The sequence below is a fragment of the Spea bombifrons genome, chromosome 1 (assembly GCF_027358695.1).
Source record: "Spea bombifrons isolate aSpeBom1 chromosome 1, aSpeBom1.2.pri, whole genome shotgun sequence".
Lineage (NCBI taxonomy): Eukaryota > Metazoa > Chordata > Amphibia > Anura > Pelobatidae > Spea > Spea bombifrons.
In genome coordinates, this window is record NC_071087.1 from 112,961,454 (window position 1) to 112,979,407 (window position 17,954).

A 17,954-nucleotide genomic window follows, 5' to 3' on the forward strand; every position below is an offset into this window, starting at 1 on the left:
TTCACACGGCACCACTATGTTGTACTGCTTTATACATGGGCAAACAGCACATCGACCTAAGGTCACAAATATTTATATTCTGAAATGGTGTTTTTACCACGTGCTCCAACATCCAAAATAAAAGTCATGAAAGTTTTTTTTCAATGTTTCACCATATTTATTGTATTATTATTTTTTTTATATTAAATTAGATGATATGATCAAAATAATGGTATCTGAAGAAAGCCCTTCTTGTCTAGAAAGAAAACAAAACAATATATCATTTGTGTGGCTACATTAAATAAGAAGAAAATTACAACTAAACATAAATACGGTACATGTTGAAACAGCCGTGTTAAAAAAAACAGTCCGGGCCTTAAAGGGTCTAAACGGCTGGAGCGTTCCGTTACAAAAACCATCCAGCAGACAGAGCCGCTGGAGCCCCGTGGTTGCTCTTTGTAAATAAAGCCTTGAATAAACACACCCATAACTTTATTTCAACAGTTCGTATAACAACACTCCCCATTAGTGCGGCACAGACGTACCACGTGACTCCAGAACGTTCTTGCTACGTCATTTCGCAGCGTCTCCAGTTTGGTGCGAAGCTTGCCGAGGACTTGATGGCTGGCGTGGGTCGTTTGTTTTGCTCCGTGTGGAGCAGGTGTGGAGTCCCTGAGCTGCGTGTACCATGTGCCGGATATCACAAGAAGGTACCGAGGGCGGCGGGGGAGTATCGTGTGCGGCCGTGCAGCTCCCGTGTGTGGCTTGTCACGGGAGAGAGTAGAAGTTGACAGGTCGGGTGATAAGGCGAAGATAGGAGACAGGGAGGAAGGGCGCTTGGAGGGGGGCTGGCAGAGGTTAGCGGCGGGGAAGAGAGGGCTTTGCGTGGATGGAGGTTATATAATTACTATAGTGCGTAGTCCGCGAAAAGATGGGCGCTTGGTTCCCATGTGATAGCAGCCGCCCGGGCCAGGCATTTAAATCATTACGGGCTGACATGTGTAGAAGTAATTAGGGGAGGGGGGGTTGGATGCCTGACTTCTTCATTTTTTGAACAATTTTGCAGATTTTTTTTTAAATAACAATATAGCAAAAAAAAAATCCATCAGAATGAAGATGTCTACAACGAAGCTGTGAAAGCGTCCCTCCCAAATATAAATAAATGGCTATTTTTATACGACCTGCGCCATCCTAGGCATAGCTTCTAACAAGCAGTTGAACTACCTTAATACAAATAACCCCAATTGCACTGATGATTTACTTATTGGTGGACAAGTTTAATGTTTAATTGGGCTGCTAGAATTTAATTACAGTGCTAATCGCAACCGCTCATTATGGTATTTTCTCTGTCCTGGTGTTTTATTTCTTATTAAAGAATGACGTTTGATAGAGTGACAATTCAATAAAATGACTGCACTGGTTTAAAATAGGCTGTTTATAAAATGCCAGCCTTCATCTTCCTGATACGCTAATGCTAATTAATGAAGCATTACTAATATTTGCCAGTTAATTATTTGCTAATTTTGAGTTGATTTATTATTTTTTGTAAAAATCTCCTTGCTAACGTCTCTGTATTCATGGCCTGAATAGTTTGTATGTGGAAGTTATTTGTATAAATAATGATTTATTTTATTTTTATGTTTTGCAATAAAGTGTTTCCATGACTACTGTTGTGTAGTTCTTGGGTGACCAGCACACTCCATAGAGGATTTTCATCCATTCTCCCACAGCTAACCTTCAAAAAGAAACTAAATAGAACATTCCTTTAGATATCATTATTAAAAAAATAATTATTTTAATTAAATATTTTTACTAGTTCTTACATTGTTCTCAACTTCTCATTATGTTAAAGGTTGTTAAATGAATGGTCAGTCATAGCCGCACAACTATCTTTTCGCTTCAAGTTCTGAGCTAAAATATTACAGACTGTTGCAAATTTATTCTGTATGCAATTTAATCTATTTCTTATCTAATTGTGCTAAAATACCAAGCTACAAATATTTACTTAATCACTGCTGGAATAGGCCATAGTTTAATTGGGACACAGATAAGCGGTACAATTTTCCTTTCTCTGCTGAGTTTAATATGTTTGTAATTAAGCTTTAAAGAATTATTTCTAGAACTGCCTCACCCCAAAAATAATTGGCTCATTCATTATTTTGCTAGGGGCATTAAATTGACATGTCATGTGACATGAAAAACTGTCACTGATTGATAGCATGTATACTGAAATAGCTTTTAAATGCTTTGTGTTTTATGTGGATAAACCTTTAGAATAAAGAATAAAATAAGGTCTGCGAAGTGTAGTGGTGAGCTCAGTTATCACTTTAAGTGAATATCGCCTTTGAAACCTTGTTGCCTGCAGTCTTTCTAGTGCAATTTGCCTGATCATCTAGAAATGTATAATTAAATCTTGCACACTACTTCCAGAATTTTTTTGAATCTATAAACACATTTGTTTACTGATAATACTAAGGACAGGCTTCTCAAGGTCCTTACTGGACAGCTGTTCGTGGCAGTGATATCATAAATGTATTTTGCAGGTCGTTGATCACTATGAGAACCCGAGGAACGTTGGATCCCTTGACAAGAATTCAAAGAATGTAGGAACTGGTCTGGTGGGCGCTCCAGCATGCGGAGATGTTATGAAACTTCAAGTAGGTTTCCTCTGTTTCTCTTGCGTAATGTATGTTGACTCATGCTTCATCTGCAAACATGGCAGTGGAGGTTAGATAACTCTTCATTCTTTGACTTCTAGAGGCTTCTGCCTATTCCATTCTTTATGCAATGCGTATATTTTGTCCCTTTTTACATGTCCTCACGCTTACTGAATAGTTCACCACCAAACTTATTACTAACATCCAGTGATCTCGGTAACAAAGGGTCTCTAATTTTGCCATCTTGCAGATAGAGGTGGATAAAAACGGCAAGATTGTGGAAGCGAGATTCAAAACCTTTGGCTGCGGCTCTGCAATTGCATCCAGCTCACTGGCAACCGAGTGGGTGAAAGGAAAAACGGTAATTTTTGATTCATAATTTTGCTTCATCGTGTCTAAGTTTAGCTTTTACACCCGTGTGCATGGACTAACTGAAAAATGCACATGCTTTAACAAGACTGCAGTGATGACTTCATCAACAGGCTTTGTTGTAATCGGATGGTGTCATGCATGATGGTGTTGACATTCTACTTTTAAATGAACAAATCAGACCAGTGACATATCCTAGACTAGGCCCATTCCTTATATGCTAAGTGCACTACTCCTAGTTTATTTTTACGATACCAAAATGATGCATGTAGTTGGCACTCTTTTTGCTTGTAACATATACTGAAAAGAAATACTTCTTTTCACAACAGCATTTTATTTGTATGGATAGTGTTAGGGGTGGTATTAAAGTGAAACATTATATCAAGCAATGTCTGCAAATAATTTTGCTAGCGTAGAATGTAGTTCTAAGGCTTTTAATGTTCTACACATTTGTATCCAGCTATGAGTTCTTTATCGCCTTTTATGAACGTGGGACATACTATGTTACTATGTCCTCTAAAACAGGACCCAGATGAGTATAAGAAGTCATAATTTATCCTGAGAATCTTGCATTGGCCAATTACCATTAAAACTCCAGGTACCCTTTCAGGTATTTCTGTCCAGCAGTATCACTACTGACCCTGCCAAAACAACTGAGCTTCTGTCCAGGGCTGTTGGTATATACTTAACAGTGGCCAAATGCAGGCTGTTTTTTTCTTTTGTCATGAAGGGGTTAAATGGAAATGGTATTGTGGAGTATCCTGAATTGTTAATTTCCAGTTGCCACTGTGAGCACACCCACTGTTACCTGCATAAACTCTGACACACCTGTATATGCTGCACAGGTTGATGAGGCGATGACGATTAAGAACACTGATATTGCCAAAGAACTCTGCCTTCCACCAGTGAAACTGCACTGCTCCAGTAAGTCATTCTAGGGTTTGGGCTACAAAAAGTTAACAGGTCAGCAAAACATATGGCTAATTGAAGTAAGCGTTTCTAGCATGTTCTCCCTCTAAATCGCCTCGTTGTTGTCACACCAAAAATGGACAAAAAAAAGTGTGTATGTATGTATATATATAAGCAGTCACACTCACATGCACTCATTCACACGCACGTGCACTCATTCGTATACCCTCCCCCACCCCTTACCTGAACTGCAGATTTCTCACTTGCAGACTTCTGCAGGGGGCCTTCTGCTTCCTCTGTTGCTGTGCGAGCAATTTCTCTTGTCCTGCCCCCAGGGGAAGAAGGAACGGAGCAGGGTCATGTGACATGCAGTCACGTGACTCCGCTGGGTTCCTGATTCTCCTGGCCTGTACAAGAGATGCTGTTCGCACAGTGTGTGCGACCAACGCACAGGTAAGCAGCCTGGCCCCTGCGGACGATTATTTACGGTGTTTTTTTATTTTGGCATTTACTGATGATGCCCTTTTGGGATGATATATTTCGGCCACCGATGTATATCGGTGCATCCCTGGTATACACACATGGGTACCTCTGGATTATACATTGCAGAGATACTAATCCTCATTTTGAGTGACATACCCAGTCAGATTCCAATGTATCATTTTGTTGTTGTATATTGTAAAAACCTCACTGGACCTCTTGCATATAAATCGGCTTTTTTTCCCCCCTGCAGTGCTTGCTGAAGATGCCATCCGAGCTGCCCTTGCAGATTATAGACTGAAGCAGGATAAGGAGGAAGCTGTTGCCAGTGGATAGGTGGACAACAACTGGTTCTCTCCATCACAACATCTTATTATGTCATTTTCTTAGTGAATATGGCACGCCTATGTAATAACAGCAGGCTTACGATACGCACAATATTTCATCAGCTTGTCAGAATGTGTGAATGTGTTTAGTAACGTTAGAATTTTTTTTTGCAAACTCTGCACTTAGAATTAAAAGAAAAGTGTATTGTTCCATATTATAAATTTGCTCCGACCCACCTGTGGCAATAACCTTGCTCCAGAAATCTATACAGGGAAGGCTACACAGACATGGTTATATATGCACGTCTCCCTCGCATCTCCTGCCTTTCATTATTTGAAAGTGTGCAGTGAAAAATCTAGGCAGCATGTTATGGGTGATTATAAACAAAGCTGAGAGAGTTCATCTATACCATTCAACAGAACTTCCTCATGCTTATTTTTAGGCTTTGTGGGTTTTCTGCCATCACAGACCATCATGCTCCACAGTAGCAGGAGAACTAGTAGTTGTCTGTTTCAAGTGTGCTTGTGATTTAAATGACCAAGCCCTGAAGACAATTTTATAATATCCCCATTAATTAGAGTGATTACAATGTTTTCATCAGAGAATTCCTACTTTTATTCTTGAAAATATTGATTATACAAAAGAATATTTTTCAGGCTTTGTAGTTTCCATTGGACATTAATGGATTTTATCTAATTGTGTAACAAAAGCATAAGGTGGAATTTTGCTCACAGGCTTGTCAAGAGTTTGTAGGTGAGCTGCGGTAAGATGACACATTTCATCTTACCATCTTGACTGTTGATTATGAAGGGCCAATCCCAGTAAATATCTCTTGTAAGTTGACAATGGACAACTTTGCCTCAGGCTACCTAGGCGTTTATAGAAGAAATCCTATTGGTTTCCATAACATGTAGTTAAGTTGGGGTGATGAAGTGTCGTCAGTCTGGCAGATTGGATTTCTAGTAGTAACCATCTGACAGTTTTTGTGGCAAGCTTCTCAAACCTGCTCCTACGATCTCTGAAACCAAGGAACCCCACCTTAGGTGTATGCTACAGTGGCACTTAGTGAGTACTAGGGGTCATCGTTCTCATGTTTGTACTAGAGAATTATCACCCCATGGATGCAGTTTATTTGCCCTCTAGACCTCAAGGAGAGGAATAGAGCTGAACGTTATATTTTGTATAGTTCCCATGGATTGGCAAGAGTGGAAACTGACCCAGGTTTTAGTAAAATAATTCTGTATATTTTCCAAAGATTGAAAGAGAGGCTGCATTTGGACAGGTGGTATTCTGTTTTTCCAGAGAGATTTTGTTTTCTTTGTAAAGGATAAGGGGTTTATTGAAGCTTTATAGTTTTGTATGCAGTGCATATAGTTTATGCAAGAAAACATGATCACCTGCCCCTTTTCTTTGTATATATTTCCTATATTATAATAAAGATAAACCATGCCTACTTTGATTTTTTTTGTGAAAAGAAACAGAAGCTACTAAATTATACAAAATTATTACATGGAATACCAAAGGTATCTTGCATTCAGGACTAGCTGGAACACTTAAAAATGGACTTCAAGACTTAATTTAAAGCAAGCTTCGCTTGATTTAGTCTGATTATCTAAGCCTATCTGGCACTTTAAGGCTAGAGGCTACCAATTGTCAAAAGTAGCCCCACATTACGTGTTTAAAGCCACATAGCATGTGCCTGTGCATATTCTGCTGGTGGCTGTGCATTACATACATGGTCAAATTGGGAATGGGGGCAGTATCAGGCCAGCAGCCCACTGGGCATTTTCCTGGTATGCCAGAAGGCCAGTCCATGATGTCTGAGACACAGGGAAGCACCCTTGGTCCATAAGAACAAAAATAAAAGGTTTTCAGTTCAGCTGCTGGGAGGTACTTGGACATAGAAATGATATACCATGCTCACTCCATAAAGAAATGTATCACTAGCTTATATAGTATGCCAATGTTTTAACCAAACTGTGTTTTAAGATATTTAAGATTATCCCAAGCTGAGTTTACGATTGTTTCTGGAACCCGGGAAATAGTCTAAATGGGGGTTTAATAACGCATGTGATGCGGATGTAATTCCTCTTCCCCTTATTTAAAGCATATGCAACTTAGCTGCAAATTGTGGCTGGGAGAGTTTTTCACCACTAAAGAGAACATCTTGTCCTCAAATTGCTTTACTAAGCTCCTTTGACCTGATTACAGAAAGCATTAGAGACACACCATACTGATAGAATTATCAGTTGTTTATTGTTAAGAGTACAACTCGCATGTGTTAGGGTTTCACCCTTTATATGAAATATATAGTATCACTACAGTTTTGATAACTATAAGCAAATGATGTGTGAAGATATTCTTCAAAATGAAAATTCCCCATAAAGATTTAACAAAGAGATAAAAACCGATTTCTTGTTACATGTATTCCTGAGTAATGCGTTTCAACGGATTACCACTGTTTGTAACTTTTTACCATAATGTGGTAGACATTTGGGCAATATTTTATGTACAGAAGAAACATGTTTTATATTTCCTATTAATTTGTTTATAACACAGCCCGCGGCTACTTTAACCCCTCAATGACAAAGCCCGTACATGTACGGGCTCAAAATGCATTGTTTTCAATGGGCTTTGGGATCGCCCATTGTTCTTAAGGGGTTAAACATTGATTCAAGAAACCTAAAAATAAAAAAAAAGTGCTGCTCAATCTTTTGATAGGCCCTGTAAAACCTCAATTGAGGGTGTTATATCACAGTAAGTGCAGATATTTGCTTTAGGCGCTGCCATAGGCCTGACCCAAGGCAGTTCTCTGAGGACCTACATCTACAGCCGCCGTACTCCTAGCGAGCACCAATGTAATAATACAGCGCAGCACCAGGTATACTGTGCTATGGAGGTCATGCCTATTTGACCTCAGCAGGTATGTGGTTGAGCGGATGTGTCAGATTAGCCATCACTGTTTATGTTAAAAGGTAGACGTCACATTCACAACATTGTTGTCGCTCTATAGCTTACACTGTTTGCTCTTTAATTGTGTAATGTAAGATATCATTAAAACTTTAACTATTTGGTTACCTTATAAAAAGGCTGCCTGAGCAAACCAGATGCTGCCAAATAAGGGTAGCACAAAGAAAATGAGCACAAACTTTTCAAGGGGAAATGGTATACGCATTAACACAAAGTTAAGACTGTCATGTTACAAACGTGTATGTCTGGTATGTGTGGTTTTTATTTATTACATAGCTTTGTTTAGTGCACTGAAAGACTTTTTGTTACTGACAAGAATACCAACTGGAGCCACATGCATTAACAATCTTAATCCACTAGAGGGCGATAGTTTCATAGAGTATAGATGCAAGATAAAAATCTGGGAAACCGCTACATGACCATCATGTTCATTCGATTTGTGCTTCTTCATATTCATTGAATACACAGAGTAGGACCCAACTGTAACTCCCTAGTCAGCCAAGAACTTGTAGTATGAATTGTGATAATTTTAGAAATCTACAAATGGAAACATAATGTTACATTATTACTTTTGATGATTTTTAATGTGTCCCCAAAACTGGTGAAAAAAACTCAGAGCTTTCAATTTGACCATTATATTTTTAACTATTAGATTATTAGTACAATTGGTCAGGTCACAATTCTGGGATCAATATAGAACCAAACCAAACAAAATAAGAATGCACATTACATATGTTTTATTATTTTCCTTCTTGTCACGCTGGACATGCTCTGCGGTTTTATGCCAGGGTAAAGGGTTCAACAAGTAGCTCACTGCCAGCCTTAAGTAACTTTTGCTACTGTGCCACCATCCCACCAGAGAGATGGGCACAAGAAATGGAGTGGGGTATTTAACTTTTCTGACACACTCCACACTCCAAAGAAATAACATTAAACTAGAAGCTAATAAATGGAATGCAGCATATCATTAATCCCTCTAAAAATTTCTCAAGTAAAGTGAATGAGCCACCTACTCATCTTGGTAGCATATAGGATCATTATGGTCTTGTCTTGAATACACATGTGATAGAGAAATAATAGTTCCATGTCTAACAAGTTAAGAGGGTGGATAGTAACTGTATAACTTGAAAAAAATCCTAAAGGAGTGAAGGTTAAGTGATCAGGCAGCAGTAACAGGGAGAAGGTTATAAACTGTAGGTAATTCTGGACACCAACTGTCTGTATGTATTAATATATATTTGTAACTGCCCCATTTAGCTGTAGAGCGCAGAATAATTTTGTTGGCACTTAGTAAATAAAAGACAATGATAATAAAAATAATAATTAGTCCTCGGTAAAGAAAATCAGTGAAAGCTGACTACAACCAATCAGTATATCCGGGCTGTAAATATCTGTAAACTGGTTTTATTATTTCCCGAGGAAAAAGGAACAGGGATTTTATGAAGAATTTTAAAGTCTCGTCACCACCAGAGCATCTTGGCTCAGATAGCTGTTTACTCTGGCCTGCACTCTGGGCCGAGAGGATTGAATGTCAGAGACTTAGAAAATGGTACAGAAAGGGAAGCGTTACAGGGATTTCATGTGAATTGTGCCACCTATTTGGTATGCTTGGATCAGCTCTTAATAGTGATTATAAAATGATCATTTGACTCTCCCGTGGTTAAATTTGGCTAGTTGGCTTCAAGTAATATTTCTGATAATATGTTCAGGCCCAATATCAACCTATGGTCTGACACCCGAACCTTTCCTGGCCTATCAACGTAATTCTTCAAAATGCCCTCCACATAAAAACAAAAAACTAAAAAATCTTACCTCTAGGGTATAATACATAACATTTCTGTCTGGATTTTCCTTGACCACTGGAAAAAATATAAGAAGGTTAGAAGGTGCATGAGGCATGGCTGCGCGGACACTTTATACCAAAGGGGACACTTATACCTGCATGATTGCACGGCTTGGAACTGGTGGAAGGCTGACCTGCTAAGGAAAAATCTTTCAGCGAGCAGGGCAAACAAAGAATGAAACTAACGGGTAAGTGAGGGCTGCAAGAAGTAAGCAGAGTCTAAATCAATAAGCAACCCTTAGCAACAGGATGCATCCAAGACACGAAGAGCTGCACACATTAAATGTGGCCAGGAAATGTAATGTTCATTAGCAACATGAGGCCTGGTGGAACAGCAAGCTGTTATGGCAGCTACAATGGAAAAAACAAAAGCTCAGAATGATTCCAGACTAATTTAGAGCACATGCTGACTGCCCCAGGGCTCAGAAAGAAACAAATCATGATAGTTGAGGTTAAGAGCTCCATTTAGGTAAAGGAGCTGAACTGTGTTGCTAAGGCAATAAAATATGTGGTATGTCATCTGGACAAGCGTGATTAAAAGAAAAATGATTATATGGACTGTGCAAGCGTCGCTATAATAAGTTCTTCACCACTCGGCATTGTTAGTTCTCTACCTGCAAAGCGAGCGGCAAAACATTCTATAAAATACCGGTAGTTTAGGGGCTTCAATATTTTCAAAATAAGGGGAATCTCTGGTTACTTTAGATCCCATAGAGGTAGAGAAAACCTAGTAGACAAGACTGCTCATGTAGCTGTAGAGAGGGCTTCCCCCAATCTGCAGCTCACCCAGGAACATCATAAATGACAAAACGCTGGGTCCTTATCCAACATGCAATCATCCCGAGTCTGGGTTTCATTTTTAAGTAGACACATCAGGAATAATCTTGATCTGCATTGCAATTCAATTTTTTAATGGAAAAAAAACTATGTTAAGTGTTTCTTCAATGCTATTTGACCACAGTTATTAGTGGAGTGGTTAGTTCCTTCAAACAAAATGTTGAGTGGTTACATAAAGCAGCCTTTCTAGCGTCAAGATATATATATATATATATACAATATATATATATTCCTAAATGAGCTGATCGCGAGACTCTTGAAATATTAACCCTTTAATAGCCCGTTGCAAAGATTCCATGCAGTGACTTGCCAAATGTGTTGATCAAATGGCTCTAATGCTGTTTCTCATGGAAACTTTGACTTGTCATTATTTAAAGATATATGTAATTGCGCATAACATACTGTAACAAAAGCACTATTTCGGAGTCCTAGATATCATCACAGCAGTGTGGAATAGGAAGGAGTCAGTTCCAGACTGTGTGACTCTGATAATTTGCCTTTTTCTGCCTGAGACTCGGGGGCAAACCCTGAGAGTTGCCAAGTATGTCAATATGGCCAGGGGACAGTCCAATGATTGACACTTCAACCCCAGGAGGTGCCCTTTGAAAGCTAAATTTTACATATGGCATTTTTTTCTGTATCAGTTTTGAATAATCATTCAATTAAAATGAGGAGGGAGGCTTGAGACTTCACTGGCTCACCCGGGGGGGGCGCACATGCATCAGAACGTAAACACTGGGTGCCAGTACTGAGCCATTAGCACCCCGTCCGTCCATCTACACAAAAGTGAAGCATTGTCTTTATCATTGAACCCTATTACGTCCTTATATCTGTATCAAAATATTGCCTTTCCCAGACATGGAAGGAGTGTTATATGAAGAGACTAATATGTTTTTTTTTTCTTTCCAAAATGGCATGCATTGCCTTTCCTTCCAGATTTATCCTGCTATTTAGCTATATATTATATAAATATCAGTCTTAGATTTACATGTGCTCTCCGTGGCATCCGTGACTATTTTATTTTCCTTTTGCATTTGTTGATCAGATTCTACTGTTTATTTTTTACATTTATCCAATATTGGTTACTTGTACATACAACCCTATTTATTTACAGCTGGATCTAGTTATTTCTTAATGGCCGGATAACCAGATCAAAAGACTTTGACTGTCCCCATGCCCTGCAAACTTTTGCCATCAAATAGTCTTTGAGGAAACCAAAATAGAGACGTGTTATTGAGAAACTGCATGTGCAAGAGCAATAAACCCATGACCTTTAACTGAGGGTTAAAAATGTAGTTTTTGTACCACCAATGTGATGGTAGTGTTACTTTTAGTCTGCCAGATGAGCCTGCACACCATTTTGCATTTTAATTGGGAATAGAAAACCCTGACATAATGTAAGCTTGTGAGCAGGGCCCTCTTTACCCAATGTATCTGTCACTTCCGCTTTTGTCACACCCTTTGAATGTATGTATTGTAAGAAGGACCAGGTACATTGTTGGTGCTATGTAAATAAAAGATAATAGTTATTTACTTGCTGTGTCTTCCACCCTGGCTGGTCTAATATGCCTATGCCCTTCTCGGACCGGCATGGGGTGCAATTCCCCCCTCCCCCCGCCCCTCAGGCCAGTCCACCCCTGGTACCAGTACAACCAGTACTATTCTACTAATTTGCCACTGAAGAGGTAGTATGTGGACAGTGAAGATTTCTGGGGAGTGTTTTATTGAGAACCCAGGCCTCAGTTTACCCCACAGTCAGAGAGCACAATGATACATAGCGCCCATTTGTCCATATTTAAGGGATACAGTTCCCATTTCCTCCCCCTATGTTCCTTAGGTCATTTGGCATTTTGGGAGGTATGATGATAACACAATATGGTGGTTTTTTATTAAAATATACACATCCTAAAGAGAGGGTTTTAGGTCACTTTATTGTTGCATAAGGCACTTCACATATACATATAACAAAGCTGTTAATACAGAGAAAAATGAAAATCGTAAGCATATAAAACCCTATCAGTATCTAAATAACGGATATCAATAAATATCCCTAAAAGAAAATAAGATAAATAATAACTATAGAAGGCAAGGCATTTGTTTGAAATACAATCTGGTATTTCAGAACCCTTCATCTTCACAACACTTCACTTTACAGATTCGGCAGGGCTGGTCATAAACGACACCCCAGACAAGAATATTCCCCACCCCAAATGTATTTCCCCTCCACCTTAGGTTTTTAAACCAATATCTTATGTTTACACAAAAATTTGTGATCTCTTATAAATGAGGGACCCGGGGCTGCCACCGCTTGAGACCTCTCGCCCTATACATCACTGCCTGGCACCCCCAGCATTCAAGACTGGCCCTGAGTTTCGGCACAGTTGTTGGACGATATTTGTATTTCGATTTTGTATTGCAAATTATATAAGAATATTTAGCTATTTACAAGTAAAAAAAGAGAAACGTTTATCTGCTCACTTTAGCTATAAAACATTTCTTTTACCTAGTTACCACTCACACAATTGTAGACTTCAGATAAAACAATATTAAAACTATATCAAGACGTTCGTAACTCAGTGCTGTATGAGCTAATGATTAGTGAAAGCGCTGTATTTATACACAGTGACTCAATGTTTCCACGCACAAGTGTGCCACTGCCTGGACTGAAATGGTAATACTGAAATAAACTATGTCCAGGCATTATTGTTATCGTTATTATTTATTCTTTTATATAGCACCATCACATTCTGCAGCGCTGTACAATGGGACAGAGCCTGTAAGACATTGTATGAGTGTAATTGCCCTCCGTGACGAAACATTGCCTCTGATTTTCTGTTTATATTGATTTTCTGTTTTAAAATACAGCCGTATGTGGTTAGAAATGATCAAGTGCTCTCGTTGCTTAAACCAAATCACATGGAAAGGACAATTATCAATAAAAACAGATATAAGCATGAAGTAAGTCTAACGTAAGTAATGGTGTACTCCCTGTAACTATATGAATTAATTGTCCCTAAAATGTTAAACAAATGGTTGCATTGTCTTGTTTTTACAATAAGCATCATGTGTAAACTTCCATTTTGGGTTTTCCATTACATTAAAGCATTTATCTTGCTCCTTCAACTCAGCCTGAGACGTCTTGTAGTAATATTGAAAGAAACGAACTTATTTCATTCGGTCGTTCACACATTCAGAAATATAACTTAACGTGAAAGAGTAAAAAAAACGAATTAACTCCATAAATTACAATAGTTAATTTATGTTTCTTAAGGCATACTGTATTTCTTGAGTAGTAATGATTGTTATGGGCTTGTTCTATCACATATTTTACAATGGTTTGGTATCTATATCACAAAAGTACCACAAGCAACTGGGTCAGCACCTGGCAGGATAAAATCTACCGTTGCGCCCACCCAATTTACTTATATGCTGCTTTGTATGTTTGATGGTATACCTGACAAATATTTCCGTAACCAGGAGTTATCTGGCTGAGAAGAAACATAATTTGGTTTGGTGGCTCCTGCTTTTCCTCTTCAAATTCTTCAGCACATAAAGCAAAAGTAATTAGGTTCATTATACATACACATACAAACCTTAATTCATAATTAATGTGATCCCTGTCTCTGTTACCTCTACGATGCACATCACAATGCTTAATAGAGTTATAGCTGTTCATGAAAACTTGATTTCTCAAATTACCATCACAAAATATGTTTTCCGTAGCTCCATCGTGTTCCAGTGCACATCTTATACAAAGCATTCGGTGATTACTCCAATATGCTTTAACACTCTAAATTTAGGGACCGTTCAGAACACCCTTTTTTCATTCCCCAAACAATTGCTATTTCTAGGTCTACCTTAACTGAGACAATGATTCTCCAGTTTCCTGCTGCAAAACTAAAAAATATCTCATGATACATATGATGTATACGTTCTGTTAAGTTTCACTTTTGAATATATAGAGGATATGTGGCCCAGGTAAAACATGGCTCCATAACAATATCTGAAACAGTCTCTTTTTTTGTCAGTACCATTAACTTTAAAAAATACTTTCGGCAGTTGGTGGTTCCAAGTGACGTTGAATTGGCCATCAGGGCCATCTTCATTCTGAAAGGTACCAAATCTACTTCTTTTTTTGGTGTAGTTGACTACACAGATAGATGTATACATGTATAACTCCATAACTTTTCTTTTCATTGAGAAGAACACCAGTTCCTTGAGTTTAACATTCCTTAGATTAAACGGTACACGTGTCTGAACTCTGCTGTGACTCCTGTCCCTCAGCAGAGTTGTTATATGTTGGGTTACCCTCACACGATGTGGAGTTTGCTCCAACCACACTTTCACATACCTCTTCCTGGGTCTTTTGATTACCTTCTATTGGTGCGGAATCCTGGTGATTAACTATTGGAATTTCTTCTACCTGCTCAGAAGCTGTCTCCTCCATCTTCTCAGTGGGAGATTCTTCTTTAGGGTTGCAAATGGGGGCTTCTTCCATATTTTCTTTAACAAGGACATCCTCCTGTGTCTGTTTGGGCTCATGTTGTATTTTCTGGTCTTCCTTGATGCTAGCTCCTTTAGTTGGAGATTTGAGGTTCTGTGCAGCACTGAGAATATCTACCTGGAGCTGTTTGGATGAATCCACTACTTCTTCGGTCTTAGCATCTTGAGCTTTTTCAGGGATTTCATGAAAGGCTTTGGCTTCACCAGACTTGTCATTTTGGTTGACGTATTCCTTCTGAGAGAAGGAGGAAGGGTAGTAGGCAGAGGCCTTGTGCCTATGACTCATAATTACTGCAGCACAGACTATGAATATCATCAGTATAGCTAAGGAACCTACAACAATGACTAGCAGCATATACTCTTTTAAAAATTGTGTTATGCTGTCAAGGATGTTGAAGGATGTGGATGTTCCATTTGAGTAGGATCCAGGGCTTCCCGTTGTAAAACCAGGTTCATAGCTATGCGTAGGAGAGGCAATAGCTGTACCATCACCATCACCACTCCCAACTGAGAATTCCGAGTCTGAGGGTGTATATCTCGCCAGGCATAGGGGATATGTGAAGACTAGCAGGATACATAAGGTCCCAAGGAATCCCATACTTATTCTTTGAATTGGATTCTTAAAAAACAAACAGAAATATTGTCGTAAGCAATGCGTAGTCGATCGTATTAAAATATCAATTAAATGATCAAAATATAACCATGTAACATCTTATCAGAACCTTTTAACATACCAATGGTGTCTTGGAAAAGGCATCTTTACTGAGTACTTGGTTGCTGTTTTACCACTGTTATTTGTCCATGCTGTCAGGCATGGGGAGAAACATTACAATAGTTATAATGTTTCTATTTAAGTGATGCCCTCATTCATATGGATAGCATTACAGAAAAGTGGAATATAAAAGCATATTGCAAAGCAAAGTATGTCAGTCACTCTTACTAAAAGGGTTAAATGCTCAACCTAAACTTTACCAAAGAACATTCCAATGATTAATTGCCATCAATGCCATTTAAGCAATGAAGGGTTGTATACTGATACCGACATTTTGCACGTAATTTGATTGGCTGAGTACAACAGCCTTTTCCGAGTACATGTAGACATGATCAAATAATTATATATAATAATTATATATATATATATATAATAAATTAGTATTCATCTCTAGCCCACCATGCCAATCCTAAGTGATAAAACAAACAAACAAAAACCCTTGTCTTGCACATATAAGTATATTTCAGTACAAGAACATACCTACCTTTGCAAACAAAAAAAATAAAATAAAAAAAAGAAACCAAAAAAACCTACCTAGGTTATAGAGTACCACCCTTACAGAGCTGTGGTTGTGAGGATTCTCTTGAAACATTATTTTGTGACTTTTCAGTTTTTTGTTAATTGTTTTCTCAACTAATTAAATAAAACTCCTGTCCACGCAATACGATACATGGGATTAGTAACAATTATAGTAACAGTGCTTTTCTTCTACATCTGTTGCAGTCATATGAAGAAAATGCTCTGTGAGAACAAGCATTACTAAACCTGGATGCATTTTTTGTAAATATCCATATTTTCCTGTCTCTTTTGTAACTATGTGTCTATAGTGTAGAAAGGATTGTAACATTCTTACCATTACCATTGTGAGAATAAACACTCTAACATGAACTAGGATGTCTTGGCAGAAGTTATTACTCTTGCTCCCTCCCCCTTTAACCCTTTGGATGACAGATTGGTGTGTCTTGAGATGTAACATTGCATAGGACCATGGTACTCAAAGGTTTAACACACACACACCAAAAAAATCAGCAAGTTTCTGGTGCCTGCCCACCACATCTGGACTCTGTCTGCCTCTTTGTTACAGAGCTTGGTCCCCAGGGATGTCTGATCCCAGGCTCACAGGTTAGGAAGGAGAAAATGCTTCACATCTGGAGGAAGCTGTTGGAAAGCTGGAGACTGACTTTTTCCAATGTAATTTCTAACAAAAAAATACTGTTCATGAACATACTTATATTATAAAGCTATCAGGGTGATGTGTTCATAGAAACACACTTGCTTTAAATAAAATGTGTGTATATATATATATTATTTATGCTATATATAATATATATATATATATTATATATAAAATATATATATATGTGTGTGTGTATATATATAAAACAAAGTGCATAAGGAGCACACAAATATAATGGAAAAGCCAGAAGATGAATATCAAGGGGATTAAATGCAATTTTGCAGAAGAACATTTAGCAGAATTGTATAAAATCTCTCCTAATTTCTCTATACATCATAGCTGCTCTGATGCTGAGTTAGTCTAAATAGACAGTTAACTTCTCCTATTACAGTGAAGATCAAGAAAGAACATCCTTATGAAATACATTTAGATTGAATTTCTTTGAAAATAAAAAGTGTGGAGCCAACAAAGCATCTGTTTCTTGAGGCATATGCAGCAAAAAATGCATCTTTATGTACAGACTTATTACGACGTATGACTCTGCCCTATTCACTAATAGTTTTGAAGTTAGAGAAGGGTGTTGGAGAACTTACTGTAAGTCCCAGTCTTGTAATTCCTGCAGCCTCTGCCTGTATTGATGGCCAGTCTCCTAGCCCTGCCTCATGCAGACTGTTTTCATTAAGGGAGAGAGAAGAGGGGGCAGGCTTAGCCCTTAAAATAAAATCCCTCCTGCCTTTTCTGTGCATCCTTCTGGATCCAGATGGGTGGAACATTAACCCCTTTACTTCTTGAGAGCTCTTTTCCTTGTGTCATATAAGCATTTTGGGATCATGTCAACCCTACATTGTGTTATTTGCCTATATCTTATGATTGCTTTTTTAGGTTAAACTCTGCATTCATCATTATAATCAAAGAAATAATCCTGTTTTGTTATTTTAGAGAGTGCATGACCGCATAACAGCAAGAAATATTGTGTATCATTGACGTCCTTCGCAATCCACTAAGAAATACATTTGAACCCATTTCTCACGTGGTATCCAGTACTGTACATTAAATTAGAAAGTAGCGTACTTTTACTTGTAAAGGGGTGATATAACCCAGTGGAATTAGTTTCACTATAGTTGAGAACCT

At 38.3% G+C, this 17,954-nt stretch overlaps 2 protein-coding genes across 2 annotated transcripts; one reads left to right on the forward strand and one right to left on the reverse strand.

Annotated features, from left to right (window-relative positions):
- Positions 1-547: 547 nt before the first annotated feature.
- ISCU (iron-sulfur cluster assembly enzyme) lies at positions 548-5,438 on the forward strand. Its single transcript, XM_053457129.1, has 5 exons — positions 548-689; positions 2,523-2,636; positions 2,887-2,997; positions 3,851-3,929; positions 4,648-5,438. Exons 1-5 carry the CDS (start codon positions 600-602, stop codon positions 4,728-4,730), a joined length of 477 nt encoding a protein of 158 aa, XP_053313104.1. The 5' UTR covers positions 548-599; the 3' UTR covers positions 4,731-5,438.
- An 8,773-nt stretch (positions 5,439-14,211) lies between these two features.
- On the reverse strand, positions 14,212-17,487 carry TMEM119 (transmembrane protein 119). Its single transcript, XM_053469093.1, has 2 exons — positions 17,417-17,487; positions 14,212-15,493 (listed from the first exon to the last, which is right to left on the reverse strand). Exon 2 carries the CDS (start codon positions 15,470-15,472, stop codon positions 14,609-14,611), a length of 864 nt encoding a protein of 287 aa, XP_053325068.1. The 5' UTR covers positions 15,473-15,493; positions 17,417-17,487; the 3' UTR covers positions 14,212-14,608.
- Between the last annotated feature and the right edge of the window lie 467 nt (positions 17,488-17,954).